The 19,208-nt window shown below is 36.8% G+C and overlaps 1 protein-coding gene across 1 annotated transcript in view; it reads left to right on the forward strand.

Moving 5' to 3' along the window:
* Window positions 1-19,208, forward strand: part of LOC131068695 (uncharacterized) — a 58,750-nt gene that overhangs the window by 20,894 nt on the left and 18,648 nt on the right. The window contains exon 2 of the mRNA XM_058003946.2: window positions 19,049-19,187. Within this exon, the coding sequence (XP_057859929.2) occupies window positions 19,049-19,187 (139 nt within the window). The remainder of the gene's footprint in view (window positions 1-19,048; window positions 19,188-19,208) is intronic.

Consider the following 19,208-nt stretch of genomic DNA (forward strand, 5'->3'; position numbering starts at 1 on the left):
TGAGTGGAGGAGAGCGATCTGATTTTTGTGTCTATTTGATGTCCAACAATGAGGTTTGCCTTTTTCCCTTTATATGTGCATTGTGTCTTTTCATATGAGTCGTCCTCCATCTCAATGGGGATGACTCTTCAATTTCGAAGAGAGACAACTTAATTAAGTCGGCCTACAAAAGATACTTGGTCGGCGATCATAAATCAAATAGTCTCCTGCCGCTAATACGTTAGCAAAGGTAAGGTCCCATTTTGTGGTTTGTCTCCCACCAAACATCTCAATAAGTTTCAAAAACTCTGTTCACAACTTCTGTCTTCCCATCAATATGGGGAGTATAGGTTGAGTCGAACCCTACCTCGGTGCCCATTTTCTTCCACAATGTTTACCAAAAATGGCCAACAAACTTGGCGTCCCTATTTGAGACAATGCTTTTGGGCAATCTATGTAGCCTAACTACCTCCTTGAAAAATAATGTAGCTATGTTGGATGCATCATTAGTCTTTTGGCATGGTATGAAATGAACCATATTTGAAAACATATCCCCTAGAACAAAAAATGAATCATTACCTCTTTGTGTTTGAGGAAACCCTAAAAGAAAATCCAAGTTTTTGTGCTCCGGTGGTCTCTTTGGTATAGGCAATGGCCAATATAACCCAGTATCTTGTCTTATACCTTTGGCATGTTGACAAGTTTTATAACCTTGTACCATCCTCTTCACATCTCCACTTATTTTAGGCCAAAGATGCCCTTCATTCAATTGTGCCAATGTCTTATCCATTCCAAAATGTCCATTTGAGCATTCACTTGTTTTTCTTTGATCAGGTTCCCTCATTGAACCTCTAGGTATACATAATTTTTGTCCCTTGAACAACAAGCCATCTTGAATGAAATACTCCACCCATGAAGTTTTGTCCTTTTCTACTAGAATTTGACTATCTATCCATGTCTCCTTAAAATCTGTCTCATGTGGATACAACTCCATTGCAATAAAGCCAACAAAATTGACTCTTAACTCAATTCATAAAAAATTCTCTTCTACTAAGTGCATCTGCTACCCTATTTGACTTACCACTTCTATGTTTGAAGACAAAAGAGTAGCTTCACAAGAATTCCACCAATTTCATATATCTTTGGTTCAACTTACCTTGTTCGTTGATAAATTGCAAGGCATGGTGGTTTGTGTACAGTACAAATTCATTAGACAACAGATGATGCCTCCACTTCTTCAAGGCCTGCACTATAGTGTAGAACTCTTGGTCATAGACAGAGTATTTCCTCTTTGCTTCATTTAACTTCTCACTAAAGTAGGCAACGGGTCTTCCTTCTTGACTTAATACTCTCTCAATTGCACTACCATTGGCATCGTAGTCCACTTGAAATAATTTGCCAAAGTCTGGCAATGGCAACACTGGTTGTTTTGTTACCTCCTTCTTCAACAATTGAAAGCTCTTTCCTGCTGCAGCAGTCCACTGAAATTCTTTCCTACCACCCTTCATTGTCTCCATGATAGGTGCACATATTTCGTTGAAATTTCTTATGAACTTCTCATAGAAGCTTGCCAAGCCATGAAAACTTCTAACCTCAAACATGCTCTTGGGTGAAGGCCAATCCACTATTGCTTTGACCTTCTTTGGGTCCATCTTCAACCCCTCTTCAGATATTGCAAGGCCTAGGCATACTAGTTCTCTCTTCATAAAACTGCACTTCTTCAAATTCACAAATAGCTTCTTTCCTTTCAATCTTTGAAACACTTCCATAATATGCCCCAAATGCTTCTCCTTGGTTTTACCAAACACTAAGATATCTGTTAGCGAAATCCAATAACAGAATTGCCATTGATGTCAAATATATTTTACTACTCCAGACTTTATATAAATCAAATTGAAGTCTTTTTTGCTATACCTTATTTCAATCATTTTCAGATTTGGTTATCAGAAGCAATGAGAATGTGGTTTGTAAAATTGTATCTCCAGCAGTATCTTCATTTGTCTCATGTTCGCTCAGGTTTAGTTTATGGCTTCAAATTGTTTCAGAATTACCACATATTATTCTGAGTAGTATTTGGTGTCTGCTTGAAACACATAGCATTGGTGGCAGAACGATTTATGTGATGTGAAATTAGTTGGAGTTGGTTGTAAATTCGAACTGTCTTCAGTTTGTTTAAGTTAAAATAATTTATGAAAGATCTTCCAAGTAGTTCGAACTGGAAATGATTAGTCTTTTTTGTTTTATAAACAAATAAGTTAGTTAAGTAGTTCGAACTGAAATATGGTTAGTTTTTGTTAAAGAAAATAACCAGTAACTACCAACTAATTCGAACTATATGCTTTCTTATAAATGTCCTTTTGGAGATTGTTTTGGGAGAGTTTCAAGGGATATTGTCAAACACTTTTCATACACATTCAGTGCTTGCTGGTCTGTGATTTCAGTCTGATTTGTATGCTTAAATGGAAATGGAATTCAATTTGAATGCTTGAAATTAACCCTATAATGACTGAGCAACAAGCTGAATGCAAGGGGTACTTTCCTTAGACTTTCCAACAGCATATAGATGAGTTTTACAAGCAAAATGCACTCCTACAGCCAATGGACATTTTGTCGAACAATTGACACGCATACCAAGAACACTAATGATCAGAATGCTGATTTGAAACTCCCAGCTTAAGACAGCTGTAATAGAATTATAAATTTATTAATCCTTACAAAATATTCGCACATTACAATCATACCCGGATAATTGATATCTTTGTTGCTTGAAGCCCTTGATATGTTGCAGCAGCAAAATGCAACTGTACGGCCAGCAAAGGGAGTGTTGCAATTGCCTGGGAAGGAGAGCTTACTGCACTCTAATGATGTGTCTGTCCTTTAAACACCCCAGTACCCTTTCAATGATTTTTTTACAGAATTTATTGTGGGCTCTAAATCCAAAATCGCCCCACCTAGGGAATGGCACCACTTACAGCAGGCTGGAGCTAATTTGCAGCTGACATACAGGAACCCCTTGACTGGCAATGTATATTAATTCCTTGCTGTTCTTCTTCTTCACTAAACTGATTCAAACCTGATTGAAATTCTGGAAAATATGGCCTTCAATATGCACAATTGAAACCTTTGGATGAAGCTTACCCTTTTAGCCAAACTCACTGGGTATTCCACCAATTCATAAGGCTGTAACACTGAAGATTTGTTCGTTCTCCAATGCCCTATCTTGCTGAAACTCAGAAACCCTTGTCTCTGTGCTTTCCAAATTGAGTTCAAGTTGTTTAACAAATGCCAATCGAATGCCAAGTTCGAACTCCAATGCCAAATAAATACTTCTTCAAGAAAGTTCGATTTTCTTCATAAAGCACATTTAATACTCTTAAAAATATTATATCTTTCACTTTATTTAATAATCCGCCCCCAACTTAGGAAAATGTGCTCATGAATTAATTATATAATTTGGCCCCCTCTTTATGATGATTAGACCCTCAACTTAAGTGATTTTTTTATAAAGTTAATTTATAACTTTATAATTAACCATTTAATGAATTAATATTAATTTGGTCACAATACTAATAATATCTCCCTAAATACACAACATATTAATGTGCCGTCTGAAGTAGTACTCTCTCCTCATAATTCCCCATGTGACCAAATACACTTTCTAAAAATAGTCTAAAAATATCTCTATTACTTCTGACTTACTATAAGTATGGCAAACGGAGTCGAAATGATATTGAACGAAGGCCAAATCCATAAATCTCTGAATGTTGGAGATGAAGCAATCCTCAGGAGACCCTCTAACCAACCTCATTAGCCTACGAGGGTCATATAATAGGCTAATCCTCCAAAAATCCATGTCTGCTAAAAAGGGACATTACTGTTTTTTTAACATATGGCGAGAAGGAGAAAATATACGTATGAACTAAAAAGGTTTCAGTGTGAAGATTGAAATGTAAGGACGTGAAATGTCAGGAAGATCAGTGCAGAAAATGGCGATGTAGACTTCCTACAAGGTTTTGTCAGAACAAGTATTATATCATCATGTGACAAGGATGATATTGGGTAAAAATCTTTTTCAGAAATCTGTGTTTTGAAAGTCAGTAACAGTATCTTTGTTTTAGAAGTTTATTCCTTAATAAGTGTTTTCAGAAACATTTATACTTTCAGATATAGATGCACGCTTCATTGTATTTTTGAAATTTCAGATTTTGGAACAAAGTAATAGTCATTATCAGAAGTTATATTACTTTCAGACACAAAATAAATATTCTCAGATACGTAATCTACAGTATTATGAGTTTTGCTGATATTGTTCAGAAAATTCATGTGAAGATGATTGCAGATTCATTCTGACACACAGACATTGCTGGTATTCTGGAAGATATACAGAAGTTTTTTGTTGATAGAATTGGGTCATTTGAATAATATCATATAATCTTGATCTGTCTGATTGTTCTATAAATGAACATATGAACTTGGTGATTTAGTATTTCAAAATTGATTATCATTTCATTGTATTCTTTCTTGAAGAAGTTTAAATTCTTGAAAGTTGATAGGGTTGGTGCCCTGAATATTGTATGAGTTGGTGCTCAGAGAAAGGGACGGGTTTGGTGACTCCTTAGGGTTGGAGCCCTTAAATTTTGTAAAGCATTTAAATTGTGAGGTCGGATTAGGACGGTAGATCCTAGCGGCATTTCTCACCGTGGTTTTCCCACATTGGGTTTCCACGTAAACATCTTGTGTTGAGTGCTTTTGTGGTTGCATCTCTTTCAGTTTGCAAGTGAGAAAAGTTTTTGAATTAAAGATATTAAAAGATATAAGTCCACCTTCTCAATGTCATCCTTAATGTGTCCAAGTTTTATGTTCAGTTTGTAAAATTCCTCTATATACTCTTGCACACTCTTCTCCTTCTGTTTGAGGTTCTACAACTTCTTAAATATGGTGTTTTGATGGCTTGTTGGTAAGAACTTTGCCTTCAACTTAATTACTATCCTCTCCTAGGTTTTAATTTTCTCCTTTCCTTTTCTCTATCTTTCAACTTGCACATGACCCCAGCATAGAGATGCATGTCCCTTCAACCTTGTAGCTGCAAGCTTACCCTTTTAAGGTCCTTAATGGATTCCAATCGAAATACTTATCGATTTTTAAAACCTAGTCTATCAACTCCTCTAGATTCAAATTATCACTGTGAAGTGGTGGAACTACACAGGGTTTGCTAGCAATTCTAGACTTTGTGCTTAAAAACCTTCGTTCTTGATCATCTCCTCCTTTTTCTTCTTCTGCATTCTATAGGTACTCTTCTACGTTGTGTACTTTCCATAGCATCCAATCTTGTTGTGATTCCCCTCAACATTCCACAAGTGCCATGTCTCTAGATCGTGGGGATGCCCTTCTACCTCTTCCAATCTGTGCCATGTTTCCTAAGATCCTCTACAGTTCAAGTTCACTCTTCACATTCCCTACAATCTCTTTAGGAGTTTTAACTCAACCTTCCATATTCTTCAAAATTCAACCTGCTCTGATACCACTTAATGCACGTTCAAGTCTAGGAAGTTTGACTGACTACTGAAGCATGCAACAAAATTGAACTAAAAAAACATAATGATGAAGTATTCTCTTGTTAGCATGCAATAAACTTGTTACAACAAGAGTTAAAGAATGATACAATGATATTAAAGCTCCCTATTCTGACATGCCTTCATAAATGTCTTGGCTCTCAAGCTGTACAACATTTAAACATTCAATTTTGACAGCTCTCTCCAAAAGACTCAAAAAATGAAGAGAACTTCACTTAAATAGAAAGCACGGGGGATATGGCACAACCACCCCACATTCTGGCATGATAGGACATGTGTTGGGCACTTACTCGCGTTCTTGACCCACTTTTTAGGCCATTATAACCATCATATTGTTGGTTTTTCCTCCTTTTGTCATTTTGGTGGAAAATCAGGGGTAAACAGGATATATTGTAATGTCCCCTAATGGGACCCTCTTATATTCTGACCTAGAATCACAATTTTAGTGCATAATAAACACAATAGAGGGATACTATTGTCAACTAAGCTTGGTCTGGGATCTGCACAACAGTTTAGTCAACATTTCCACTATGCTTTAATAGATTATATATTCAACATTCTTATATATTGCACAGTTATATGAAGGATCCAACAACCCTTTTCCTCCCTACACCAGTTCCCATTATGGAGCTCAAAGAGAATCATACAAGGTGCCTTGAGTCTCTCTCTCCAACAAGCCCAGGAGCACCAAGGACCTCGTCAACTTGGCCTCTTGGCCCACACTCGGGGTTGGCATACTATTCCCTTATTCTTAATCTATTATAATCTACTCTAATGTAAGAACAGAAAGAGTATAAAGTACTCTAATGTAACAACAGAAAGAGTGGGTATATGAAACATGAAAGGGTTGCTTGGGTCCGTTGTCTACCAAGTCCAAGGATGTTTGCTTCCAACCTCCTCGCTAGACTTGGCAGCCCATGTTGCTGTCCCTTCAAGCCCATTACCTATACACACATCATCTTGTGAGTCTGGCGTAGAGAGTCTAACTGGTTCCTTTACTCCAAGGGTTCTTATGACTACTTGTGAGCCCCTCGTCACCACTGGATTACACTTCTATCCTCTTCCCACAAGATGCAACAAACAGATTGGACCACTTCTTCAAGTGCATCCATCTTACATGGACTAATTCTATATAAATATTGCTACTATATTTACAAACATATCCAGATATATATTTATTTGCAGATTTGTTTTAAACACCTTGTCACATGAGGTTAGTTTATACCTTAGTCCTTGCTTCTGCAGACTTAACTAATATAATTCATGTTGATACTTGGTTGCCGGTATAAGTGTGGCCTTTGATCTGCTGTAGATTGCTTTCTGCTTTCTGCTATGATTCAAACTAAAATCTTTTTATGGTTCAAACTGTTTTCAGATTGGAGTTTCCTCGTTATTTTCCCTTTCTCAGAATTTTCCCCTCTTTTGATCCTTTTGTCTGATTGAATGCTTGATGATATTCTGATTCGATAATCTCTTTTGTGTATGCTTCTTATTTTCCTTTCCTTTATATCTCGCAATGTGAGGGAGAGGTCACATCTCTTCATCATGTGTGCCCTTTGGCAAGAGACACACCCTTTGAAAGAGTGCAACTCTTCATTATTTCTGCCCTTTGAAAGGCACACAACCTTTCACAGTCAGATCTGCACTTCTTACTTAAATCAGATCTGCACTTCTGATTCCCAAATTATCCCCCTCCCAAATGAGGTTTTCTTCTCCCTTTTATATCTCATGTTTGAGGGAGTCACAACTTTTCATTCCATGTCTTTTGACTATTCATTAACTTAATTAAATTTAATTATATTCTTTTACATTTTAACTTAAATTTTATTTTTATTCTTTTGAATTTTAATTTTATTATTATTATTTACACTTATTTTCTATTTCAATCTAGGGACATTACATATATCATAATGCATAAGAAATTTCCCAATATCTGGTACAAGCAAAAGTTCCACAATTACATAACCTTTTCAAGTTTTCTCAAATCTTCACTAAATTTGAAATGTGACATCCAGGTCATTAGGAAAGTTTTGCAATATCTAATAACAGGCAAAATGTTTTCAATTGCATAACTTCTTCAATTTTGCTTGGATCTTCCTCAAATTTGAAATGTGACATCCTAGACACTAGGAAAGTCTCGCAATATCCAATAATTGGCAAAAGTTTAGCAATTACATAACTTCCTCAATTTTGCTTGGATCTTTCCCAAATCCAAAATGTGATTCTGGACACTAGGAAAGTTTTGCAATATTTAATAAGAAGCAAAAGTTTTGCAATTGCATAACTTCCTCAATTTTGCTCATACCTTCCCCAAATTTGAAATGTGAGCACCGATTTGGTTCTTCTTTATGGTGTGTTAGGAATAAGTTGTTCAATCTTTGATTTCCTAGTGTTGAGTCATGTGATGAGGACACGTGTCATGATCTAGTGTTATCCTCAGCCAAGGTTTCTCTAGGGTTGTGTTGTGACTACTTCTCACATCGCCTCATCAAGATGGGGACCTCCCTTTTTTTTCAAGTCCTAGCCTCTTAGTCTAGTCTCTCCCCTTTTCGCAAGTGAAATGAGTAAGTTTTCTAGATGTCATGTGAGTCAATCAGGAGCTCAGCTAAAGAGTCTAAAGAAGTTGCTAGTTAGTGACACTCCAAGAGTTCGAGTTCAAGGTAAAACTCAAATTGCTTCTCAGAAGAAGCAAAACTCACTTTAAATACCCTTGGTCGAAAGTTGTTTCCAAGAGACCTCATCTCGCAAGTTTGAAGGGAGAAAATGAATCAAGGTGATGTACAAGAAGGCAATATTCAATTTCAATTCACCTCATTCTCCAAGCTCCCAAAACCTTAACTTCACCTTCAAGGGGAATGGAGCGAACTTCATGAGTTGAGCAAATGGAGCGAATTTCATGAATTGAGCAAATGGAGCGAACTTCATGAGTTGAGCATGTGGAGCGAACTTCATGAGTTGAGAAAATGGAGCGAACTTCATGACTTGAGGAAGTGGAGCGAACTTCAAGGATGAGCACACATGAGAGAATTTCACCTTCAAGCCTTCATGAGCAAAATTGGAAGAAGAGGAACGAAGGATGTTTGATAGCATTTTCCTTGAACGGATTCAATTTGAAACGATTTTCATGAACTCAACAAGGGAAGTGAACTTCATGACTTGGAGATATGGAGCAAACTTCATGACTTGAAAAAATGGAGCGAACTTCATGACTTGGAGATATGGAGTGAACTTCATGACTTGGAGATATGGAGCGAACTTCATGAGTTAGAGATCAAGAGTGAATTTCATGAGTTAAGGAAGACAAGCGAACTTCATGAGTTAAGGAAGACAAGTGAACTTCATGAGTTAGAGATCAAAAGTGAACTTCATGAATTAGACAAGAGGAGCGAATTTCATGTTAAACTTCATGTGCACACCACTTAGAGCAATCTTCATCTTCAAAGCTACATCAGCAATCTTCATGATCAAGTCTACATGAGCGAACTTTATGGACTCAATGAGATGAGCGAACTTCATGTAGGGAGCTTCAAGAGCTAATTTCAACTTTACAAACCAAGGGAGATGAGCGAACTTCAGAAATTGATGCACATGAGCGAACTTCATGATCTCAAAAGGATGAGCGATCTTCACATACTGACTTAGATGAGTGAACTTCATGAACTCCGCTAAATGAGCGAACTTCATGTTTCAAGGGAGATGAGCGAATTTTCTTAATACACTAACCAAACATCAGCAAGTGTCAAAATTTGAATCCAAAAGGATAAGTTGGCCTGCTTTGAAATTTATTGTTTAATTTAATTAGAACAAGTCGGCCTTGCACCTAAAAGACATATCCTTTACCCTAAGTCGCCTATATGAGAAAGGTCAAAACAATCATTTCAACATCAATCAAAACAAGTTTATCTCTCTAATTAGCAAACTTTAAGAACAGATTGGCGAATTTTAGCAGTAAGAGGGCGAATTAATCATCTTCTACAGCGAATTCACCCTAGAGAGAACAGTGATTTCATCATTACAAGGGCGAATTTTAGCAGAATTGAAGAGCAAATTTAATTCTCCAATAGCAAGGAATCAAGGCGAATTTGAAAGAGAATGAATCTTTGAACATCAACATTCATATCATTGATTAGATTTTGAAGTTAAATTTCAGAAATCAGAAGTAAGTGCATCATTTGGACTGATATAAAGTCAGGAACATGTCTGATTTGGGTCTAATAGTGATTTAGTTAAGGCGAATTAGACCCTCCCTAATTCATCTAAAGAAGCAAATCAGTCTTATTTAGCAACTGATCTCACATTTATTTAGATGCATGATTCATTTCATACTTGAGTAAATAGGCTTTAGTACATCAATATTTGACCACTACTCTAACTTGCATATCTCTCATAGGTGAAAGATGGCGGCTCATAAACCAAACACGACCCTCTCCTGCCAGGTGATCATTAAAGAAGACTCAAAGAGTGGTGCATTCGAAAGAAAGATCACTTTGCATTGGAGCAAAGTAGGAGACACCAATCTCAGGAAGTTCGACACCAAGAAGTTCCGACACCCATCATACGCAAGTGAACCTACTGCTACAGCCAAGAAGATGATTGAAAGTAGGATCATAAATGCAGCTGGTTTTCCTCCCGTAGTGCAATGCTACGAGCTGATTGTGGAATGTGCTTAACACCATGACTCTACCTCAAGAAGAATTGTGGCGAAGGATGGAACAGTGCTCGCATATCTCTCGGAGACAGCAATCAACGAAACATTTCACCTACCCAAGCCTAAGGACATGGTCTACATAAGCATGGAAGGAGCTAAGTCCGCCTATGATGATGATCCAGATGCTTGTGCGAAGATCATTGACAAGTTTTGGTTGAAGAAGAGTAGAGGTGGTAGGAGCACATGGCTTGATAGACTACATAGGATAGACTTCAATGATGAATTCAGAAACTTCATCACCTTACTCCATCAATTAGTTGGTGCACCTGAGGCTTCATACCTTGAGGACTGGATGTTCTACTTCATTGAGACTGTTACTCATGGAAAGAATGCAATCAATTGGGCGAGGCTCATCAATTGATCTACAGTTAAGGAGGCTGATACGCACCAGAACATTTAATATGAGCTCCTACGTCATATACTCCATTGCAAGAAATTATGAATATCCAGGACTTATGTACACAGGTGTAGTTGGAAGGAGACCTAGAGAGATTAAGGTATATGATTGTTATCCACAGCTTAAGCATCCACCAAAACAACACTAGAGGAGGGTGAATGATGCATTCACTATGCATATCACGAGGACACTTCGAGGTGGATTGCAATGAAGACTCTCTCTAGAAGCACAAGCATTGGTAGAAGAACATGGTGCATGGTTCATCCAGTTTCCGAGATTCACATATCAGAGTTCAAGGATGTCCTTCTCCTCCCTACATGTTGCTGCGCTACCCAACAAATAGAGTGGTGTTACTTGAGGTGGTGAGACAATTGATAGCTTATGTCAAAGCATATAGGCATAAGCGTGGAGCCCGTGTTTCTTTCCCTATCACACTTGGAGATTCTATTAAAGTATGCCCATCCATTCATGCAGTAGAAGATGTCGAGAGAGAATTGGTATTCCATTCACTCAAGCTATTTACGCCTAGAGATTGTTTCGACCCATATGATAATGTAAAAGCAGTTCTGGGAAAGAAATATGGACACCAGTGGCAGCTTGAGGACTATTGGATGAACGTTAAAAATGATGTGGAAGTGAAGAAGAAGATGTATTCTAGGCTATCTCTAGACTTCTCATCAGGAAATGCAAGTTGTTTCATGTTGCCGATCAAGTTCAAGATAGTGGCAAATATCTCCAAGCAGCCTACGCCAAAGAAGACAAAGAGATTAAAATCAAGTGGGTCGACATAGAGGTTGATGACTTGAAAGAATTGATGAAACCAATTTTAGAATACATCCGCATATGGATAGACATACAGCACCAGAAGTTGAAAGAACAAAATATAGCACTAACATTCCACTCAGAAGAAAGAGCAGATGATGAAAATGAGACGAGCGCAAGTGGGAGTGCTCCTCAACCATCTCACTCAAGAGGTTCTAAGAGAAAGGATGATCGTGGAGAAAAGGAGCCCTCAAGAAAGAAGCATAAATTAAGTACAAGTCAACCTTCCTCCAGACATGAAGAACAAATGATAGAAAAAGAGTTGAGTCAAGGAGCTAATGAATCAGCGGAACCTACAGTTCACAATGATAAAGGCAAGGAGAAATTGTCTCAAGGACAAGAAGATCTCACCCATCTCATTCAAGAGATTGAAGGAGGCAAAGAAGAGGATTTGAGGCGAAGAAGAGGATAATGATGAGACTACCTCACCACCTAGAGATCAGCAGATGCATGAAGAAGCACAAATTCAAGAAGGAAGATCCTCTATTCCGGAATGGCTAAAAGAAAGACTAGCTCAAGAAGTGATAGCAGTTGAGGAAGAGAAAACATATGATATAGCGAATCTTCTAAGCCAAACTTGAGAAGTCACTGAGAAGAGGAAAGCTACGAAAATGTCTAAGGTGATTAGAGATGATTCGGGATCAAGGAAGTTGCAAATAGCTACTCCAAGGGTTGCTGAGATTGTTGATACATGATAGCCTCGGTAAGATAAATGATTGAATGAGAGATAAATGAAGTCTCTCATCGATAGACTATGATAAGACTTCAGTTATCATTCCTTTATTTGATGATTATTCTTCGATTTATATATATATAACCTTGCATGCAAATTCCGATCAACATTGGGTTCTTAACCAATGCCTAACTACTGATTAATATCGGTTGCAAATCGTAAAGCACAGAATACCGATTGGTATCGGTTTTACTTGTTAATTATATGCACACCGATTGGTATCAGTTAAACTTGTTAATTATCTGCACACGGATTGGTATCGGTTAAACGCGATTATGGTTGAAGAGGTGCGATCAATTAATATCTTGATCGGTCATGTCTAATAGACATGACCAATCAAGGTATTGCTTGATCCTCCTTATTGGTGTAAAAGTTATTGCAATTTCCAATTTAATAAACAAGTTATATGCTAGATAGTGTATTTCTAATTTTGGTATTATTATTATGACAATAATATTATCGTCTTTCTTTTCTGCAGGTTTGAAGGATGAACATGTATCAATTTCAATGTCTTCCTTTTCTTTTGAATGATGTATATATAGCAAGGCAGCCACGATCAAGTGGCAACTTGATCGGACATGTCTTTTAGACATGTCCGACCAAGATGTCACTTGGTCGTGACTCTCTACCGATTTACTTCGGTGTTTATGATAACTAATCGGTGCCATTTGTATATGTTAACAGATCAATATAAACACACCTGATAATGAATCGGTGTCAAAGCAAATGACAATTGATTATAACCACACCCGATAATGAATCGGTGTCAAGGCAAATAACAATAACTAATAGCATTATATGCTATCGGGTTAATACCCCAATAGTATATTAATGCCGATTCATAAATGAATCGACATTAATATGCTATCGGGTTACTATCCCGATAGCATTTAGATCGACGCTTAACTGTGTTAAGCAGGTCGTCGATCTAATCTATTTTTATCCAATATCAATATCATAATCAAGATCAAAGGTTACAGTCTGATAAACATATTCAGTTCGGAAAGCATAAATCAGATAATCTAATAGTATAGATGAGTAAACCAAAACAGAATAGAGGAGATTAACTAGTTAGGAAAATCTTATCTTGCAGAAGCTACTAATGCATTACCAATTGGCATATATATATATATATATATATATATATATCGATCGGTGATTGTGAGAAGAATAGCGAAATTGATAAATGCTCCTTCTCCATCTGCAACATACCAGATAATAATCAGATTTATTATATTGTGAATTAACATATACTTGAAAAGAAAAATAACCTTGAATATAACTTGCACCTTGAATTGAAAATTGAAATACATTTACAGAGATCACAACAGATGAGTATGATATGGAGACTATTGATTTGGGCCCACTCACCTCCGAGCAAGCTATAGGTGATGCAATTGATTCATTGAAAGCAATTAATGATATGTTGAGAGCTGAAATAGAAAAGAATAGAAGATTAGAAAAGGAGATAAGTGCATGGAGAAATTATGTCCAATAATTTCAGCAACCATTGATACATCAAAGTCCAGCAGCCACACTGCCACCTTTGCTTCCTCTAGAACCAATTGATCATAAGGAGAAGATGAGAAATTCAGCATAGTTGATAGATACATGGATAGAGGACGCATACACCACAGTTAGCAAGTTCATGAAGGACACAATGAAGACGCTAGATATAGTCATAAAGGTTCTTAGGAGAACTCATGTCCTCATAGAAGCCTTTGGAGCATTTGCTCATGCTAGAGATGCCATCATTCCAGTGCTTCAAGTAATAAGGAAAACATCTCGAGAAGTTTTGACAAGAGAGAAGATAACAAGAGAGGGATCTACACCTAGCTTTCTACGATGGAGCAGTCTACTTCGAACAAAGAGAGTCATTTTTGAGGAAATTGGAAAAGGATGCAGTCAAGTTGAAGATGATATGCATCAAATTCATGATAAGATAGTGGAAGTAGCACAAATTGTTTTAGACAGAAAGATTGATCCAGGAACGATCATAGAAGCTAGAGAGTTAGAGGAAAGGATAAGTGTCCTCTTCCATGGGACTGATAGAATGATCACCAGGGAACAGTTGAATGATATGCTTGAGTTTGAGGTTTTAGCAAGTAAAACTCAAGAACTCGAACCTGAATGGGATAATGCCATCGTCAAAGCTTTCAAAGAAGTCATGCACATGGAAGAGCAGCTGAAGTCTCTACCTGAGATCCCGATGACAAAGATAGATGGTATAGTGACCAGATTCATTAAATATGCCAAAAAGGAATGTGAGAAAGGAAACAAGATTCTAGAAGACAGTTTGTTATGATCCTACTTGGCAGTTCATTTTCTCATTGGAGGATGCTTCCTTGATTTCCGTGTCGACACATGTTATTTTCTCATTGGAGGATGCTTCCTTGATTTTCATGTCAGCACATGCTATTTTCTCATTGGTTGTTTCATGATAATGATTATCTAGATAGGGTTTCATTTGTATCAAACCCTAATTAGGGTTTAGGCGGCAAAATCTTGGCCCTTGATCTTCATTCGATCTTGGCCCTTCATTGTATTTGGGAGTCCTATATAAACTCCACTCATTTCATTTGTAAAGGTTAATAGTTGTGCTAGAATAGTGAATAGAGAAATAGAGATTTTGATTAGAAGTCAAGAGTGATAAGAGAAGGACTTGAAGAATTGTTGTTGTTTAGCTATTGGATTAATAAAACATTGAAGTTATGGTGTTTCTATTCAATCTTTGAAGCCTATTACATGGTTCTTTATCTTCTCAAGTCAATCTTTGATTTTAGTTAAGTATTTAGACTGAATGCTGGAATGTTGTACTTGATGTATTGTGAAACTCATTATCCATACCACTAGTCTCTTGCTGATTGTAAGTGCACCTTGTGTGGTCAACTGGAATCTTTGAAATTGCTTAAGTTCGATTATTGCTCAACCATTGATATGCATTCAAGTAATGGTGTCTATGCTTAGTAATGACTTGAAAACCTCCAAAAATCCTTAGAAGATTGCACTAGTTCTAGTGGAGTTGTTCTTGTATGGTGATGCTAAGACTAGTAGAGTTTCATTTGTGTCGTTCTTCATCCATTCATTATTAGGATAGCTTAGAACCTCTCTAAACCCTTATCCTTTGCCATTTTTTAACAAACATTCAATAGTGCTAGGAAGGAACTTCACCGCATATAATTCACAGAGTACTTCATGAAATCTTTCGTAACCAAAAATGCCCCTTGATGAAACAGCATTCACAACGACCAACAAAGCTTATTCACACGTACTGACCCTACATTCATGAACCTTGGAGTCTTCTCAAGTGATCCTTAAGCTAATCTTCAGCATTTGAGAGACTTTATTCAAGAGAGGATAGGATACTTTTGGGTATTTTATTCTGTGTTTGCATTTGCCTAAAAAACACATCAACAAGTTGCTTTATTTATCTTATAGGTTTTCTTTATAAGCATTCTTTGTAACATTATTATTATTTAGTGATTAGATAATCAATATGATTCATCTTCCTGAATCGATTGCCTTTTGGCCTCCATAGATCTTTGCTTCTCTCTTGTTTCGTGACAAGTGTTTGATTGTAGGTGATCTTGAGGAGGTGTGGGGTTGAGGGATCAATTCCAGCATAATTTATTATTAAGGTTGATATTATGTTGATAATGTGCCTATGTAATTAATTTATGTGCATTCGTTGATGTCATTTGTAGCTGTGGCAACTTGATTGTCTTCATACGTGTGGAGTGACATGGGTGACATGGCTCCTATTTTTTAGGAGGTAGGCATCCCACTTTTATGAGTTAATTGGAGTCATAGTGGATTGTCAGTTACTATTGGAAAATTCTATTTCAGATGAGGAGTCAAGTTTGGAAGTTGTTGGAGTTGTGCATAAAGGCTGTCTCTATTTCAAGTTAAGATTGCATAGAATGTGGGCATCTTTGGAAGTGCAGTTACCTTTTGGTAGGTATAGGTTGCATATGTAAGTTTGGTAATAATTGGCAGTTGCATGTTTGCATGTGATGACATTTGGAAAGTTACCATTTTGCATGTTTGGTGTTTTTGGTGCCTTCCATGTTGCATATTTATGCTTGGGCATTGAATTTAGAAAATTCTGATTATGCATTGTAAGCTCTATAAATACAAGGAGTTTTCTTGAGTTGTGAGGAGAGTTGTTCATTAGAGGGGTTATGCTGCCAAATTTCCTCCAAAGAAGAGCAAGATGTAAATCTCCATGTTAAGGCTGTGATCCTGCAAGTGTATTGCAACTTGTTTTTTGTAGATTAATAGATTGGTTTGATGCTTTGGAGTGTGGGGTTTTTCACTTGAAAGGGTTTTCCCCACCTATATTGGTGTTTCTTTTTTCTGTCTGTTTCTTCTTTCATACTTTGAAGTGTTAATGTAATGGGAAATCATCTGTCTATTTCTGCATTAAGGCATAGTAGTATGTGCTAATATCAAGTTGTTGAACATTTGATTTAAAGAAACATAGTAAACTGATAGTGCATATTGATTCTCAGAGGTCATTCAGGGGTGCTCTCTCTCCCCTTTCAAGACATTAATCAATGGGAATTCTCCGGAAATTGATCATCAACTCCTGCAAGCAAAAACAAAGAAGACTGACAAAAGGGAAAGCAAGGAAATAGTTTTGGTTGATGTAGGATTTCTCATGGATCTGGATGCTCCTACATCAATTTGTCATAATGGTCACATCTGTTCAAATCTCCTCCCATTCCATCATCAATCCCCAAGTGTCTAACCCCTCACCAAGGGTTAGCATCTAGTATGTACTACCCACACTCTTACAATCATATTTGCCAATAATACTTCTTTATCTTACAATATTCCTTATTGCAAACTTCTCTCATTTTCACAGTTTTCTTCATATGCACCAACAAACTAGGGTCCCACCAACGGAACCAAATATTGATAATAAATAAAGATCCAAGGTCTTGATAAATTATGCCTGAAAATTAATCCTAGGTTGATACAATAAGCATGAAACTAGAATAGTTGCAGCAACATAATGTATACGTAGAAGAAAGATCATACATGTTCACATATCAAAAGATTGCTCCATTCATATATTCATATCGTAAACTTCTTGCATACAGTGTGCATTCATACACAAGGATAGATATTTCCATCACATATGTTTAAGTGACATATATTTTATCCCTACAATATATTCTCATCTTTATCTACCTTTTATTATCTTCCTATCTTTGTGTTGTAGAGCTGGATACTAATATAGCTTATAAAGATGTGGGAACATGTCCCTTTGTTTGTCTTTGCACCTTATACACTGTCAAAAGCTATTGCATATTGCTAGATGCTACCACATGTACTTCTTGAGACCTGTGATAACTACGGCTTGTCCCATTTTGTTTTTTAGTTCCATGCTTGCCAATAGTGTCCTACATAGTTTGAAGGTTCACAAGGATACATACTTTGGTAATGTCATTCATAGACAGAGCTAAATTGTAATGTCCCTAGTAGAAACTCCCTTCCTTGATTGATTAATGACAGTTAAATGGAGAAGGAAAGAGTTCCAGAATGGAATGTTATGGATCCTAGTATGAGTTATTTATGAGAATTTCAGAGAATAAATATACTTAATGTAGGTATACAAATGAATCAGGCAGTCCCCTGTTACACATTAATGTCCCAAAACTAAAAATGAATCTCTGATATATCGAATGTATGTTCAATAAAGAGGATAATTCTTTGAGATATATTACTATTCTGAGTCAGACATTGTATCTCTCTCACACAGGATATTTATGCAGGGGTAGGTTAATCTCTTGATATTTATATATATTTATGTCTAGGATTGCGAATATATCCTTAATCCACAGTATGCTAATACAGAGGATAGGCTAGTTCTCTGATATATACAGTATGTCCTGAGACTGAATTATGTCCTTGAAACATAGAATACGTAAACAAAGAATGGGTGTTATTCTGCTATTGATCTTCCTAAATCTGACTTCTTCTTCTGCTTGGGAATAATCTGGGTCTTGTTTTTCTTCTTTCTTTTGCATATATCCTCCCCTCCCTAATCGGTTCTCATTATATATAGTTGTTGTCGGACTGTTGCAATCATTGACTGGAATGTGACATGTCCTTTGGTAATCGCATTTCCTTCATTAACCTCATGTTTCTTCATAACAAGTTTATGTTTAGCAATAATTACGCTGCATTATATTGGTGAGTTTATTTGTCGGTTAGATAGTGTATACGGGTTGCTAGGATTGTTGTTAACCTTCTATCGTGCCATGTTGATTGATCTTCGGGCGATTACAATGTATCCGTCCAAGATCACTGTCCCTTATAAATGCTGACCTGATATCTGGATCTTCACATATGTATGACAATTGACGCTTAGCAGACTTCCTCCAGTCGTGTATGTGACGGTTTTCATCGGATGAATCTTTGGTGGTGATTTATTAGCTCTCAGTGTCTTCCGGTTCTGATCGAAGATATGACACCCTCTGTGTCCTTCTACCATGATCAAGGATGTTACCACCTGTAACTTAATAACAGTTCTGATCTGAACTGATCAATGGTGATCATGCCTACGGTGAACAAGACATTATCAGAGTAATGCAAATATGGGTGCTGTTTCTGTCACAACTTCATCTCTTCCTAGAGACATCACGAAGTTGCTCATGCGCTCCTAGGATGGGGACATCACATAAATCATGTTGTTCCCCATTAAAATATCATTTTTTTTATGTCAATAAAGTTGTAATTATGTTCTATCATTTTACAAAAATGAATATACTTTTTTAATATTTAAAACAAATATTGCCATCTTATATGCTTTTCTTGTATGGAAATAGGTATACATCTGATCCACAGCGCCGATTAAGACAGCACAATGGTGAAATAAAGCGTGGAGCAGATCGAACCAAAAAGAAACGGCCTTGGGAAATGATTCTTTTTGTTTATGGTTTCCCATCTGAAGTTTCTGCACTTCAGGTAATTTGGATTTAGTATGCA

This window comes from Cryptomeria japonica, chromosome 6 (assembly GCF_030272615.1).
Source record: "Cryptomeria japonica chromosome 6, Sugi_1.0, whole genome shotgun sequence".
NCBI classification, from domain to species: domain Eukaryota; kingdom Viridiplantae; phylum Streptophyta; class Pinopsida; order Cupressales; family Cupressaceae; genus Cryptomeria; species Cryptomeria japonica.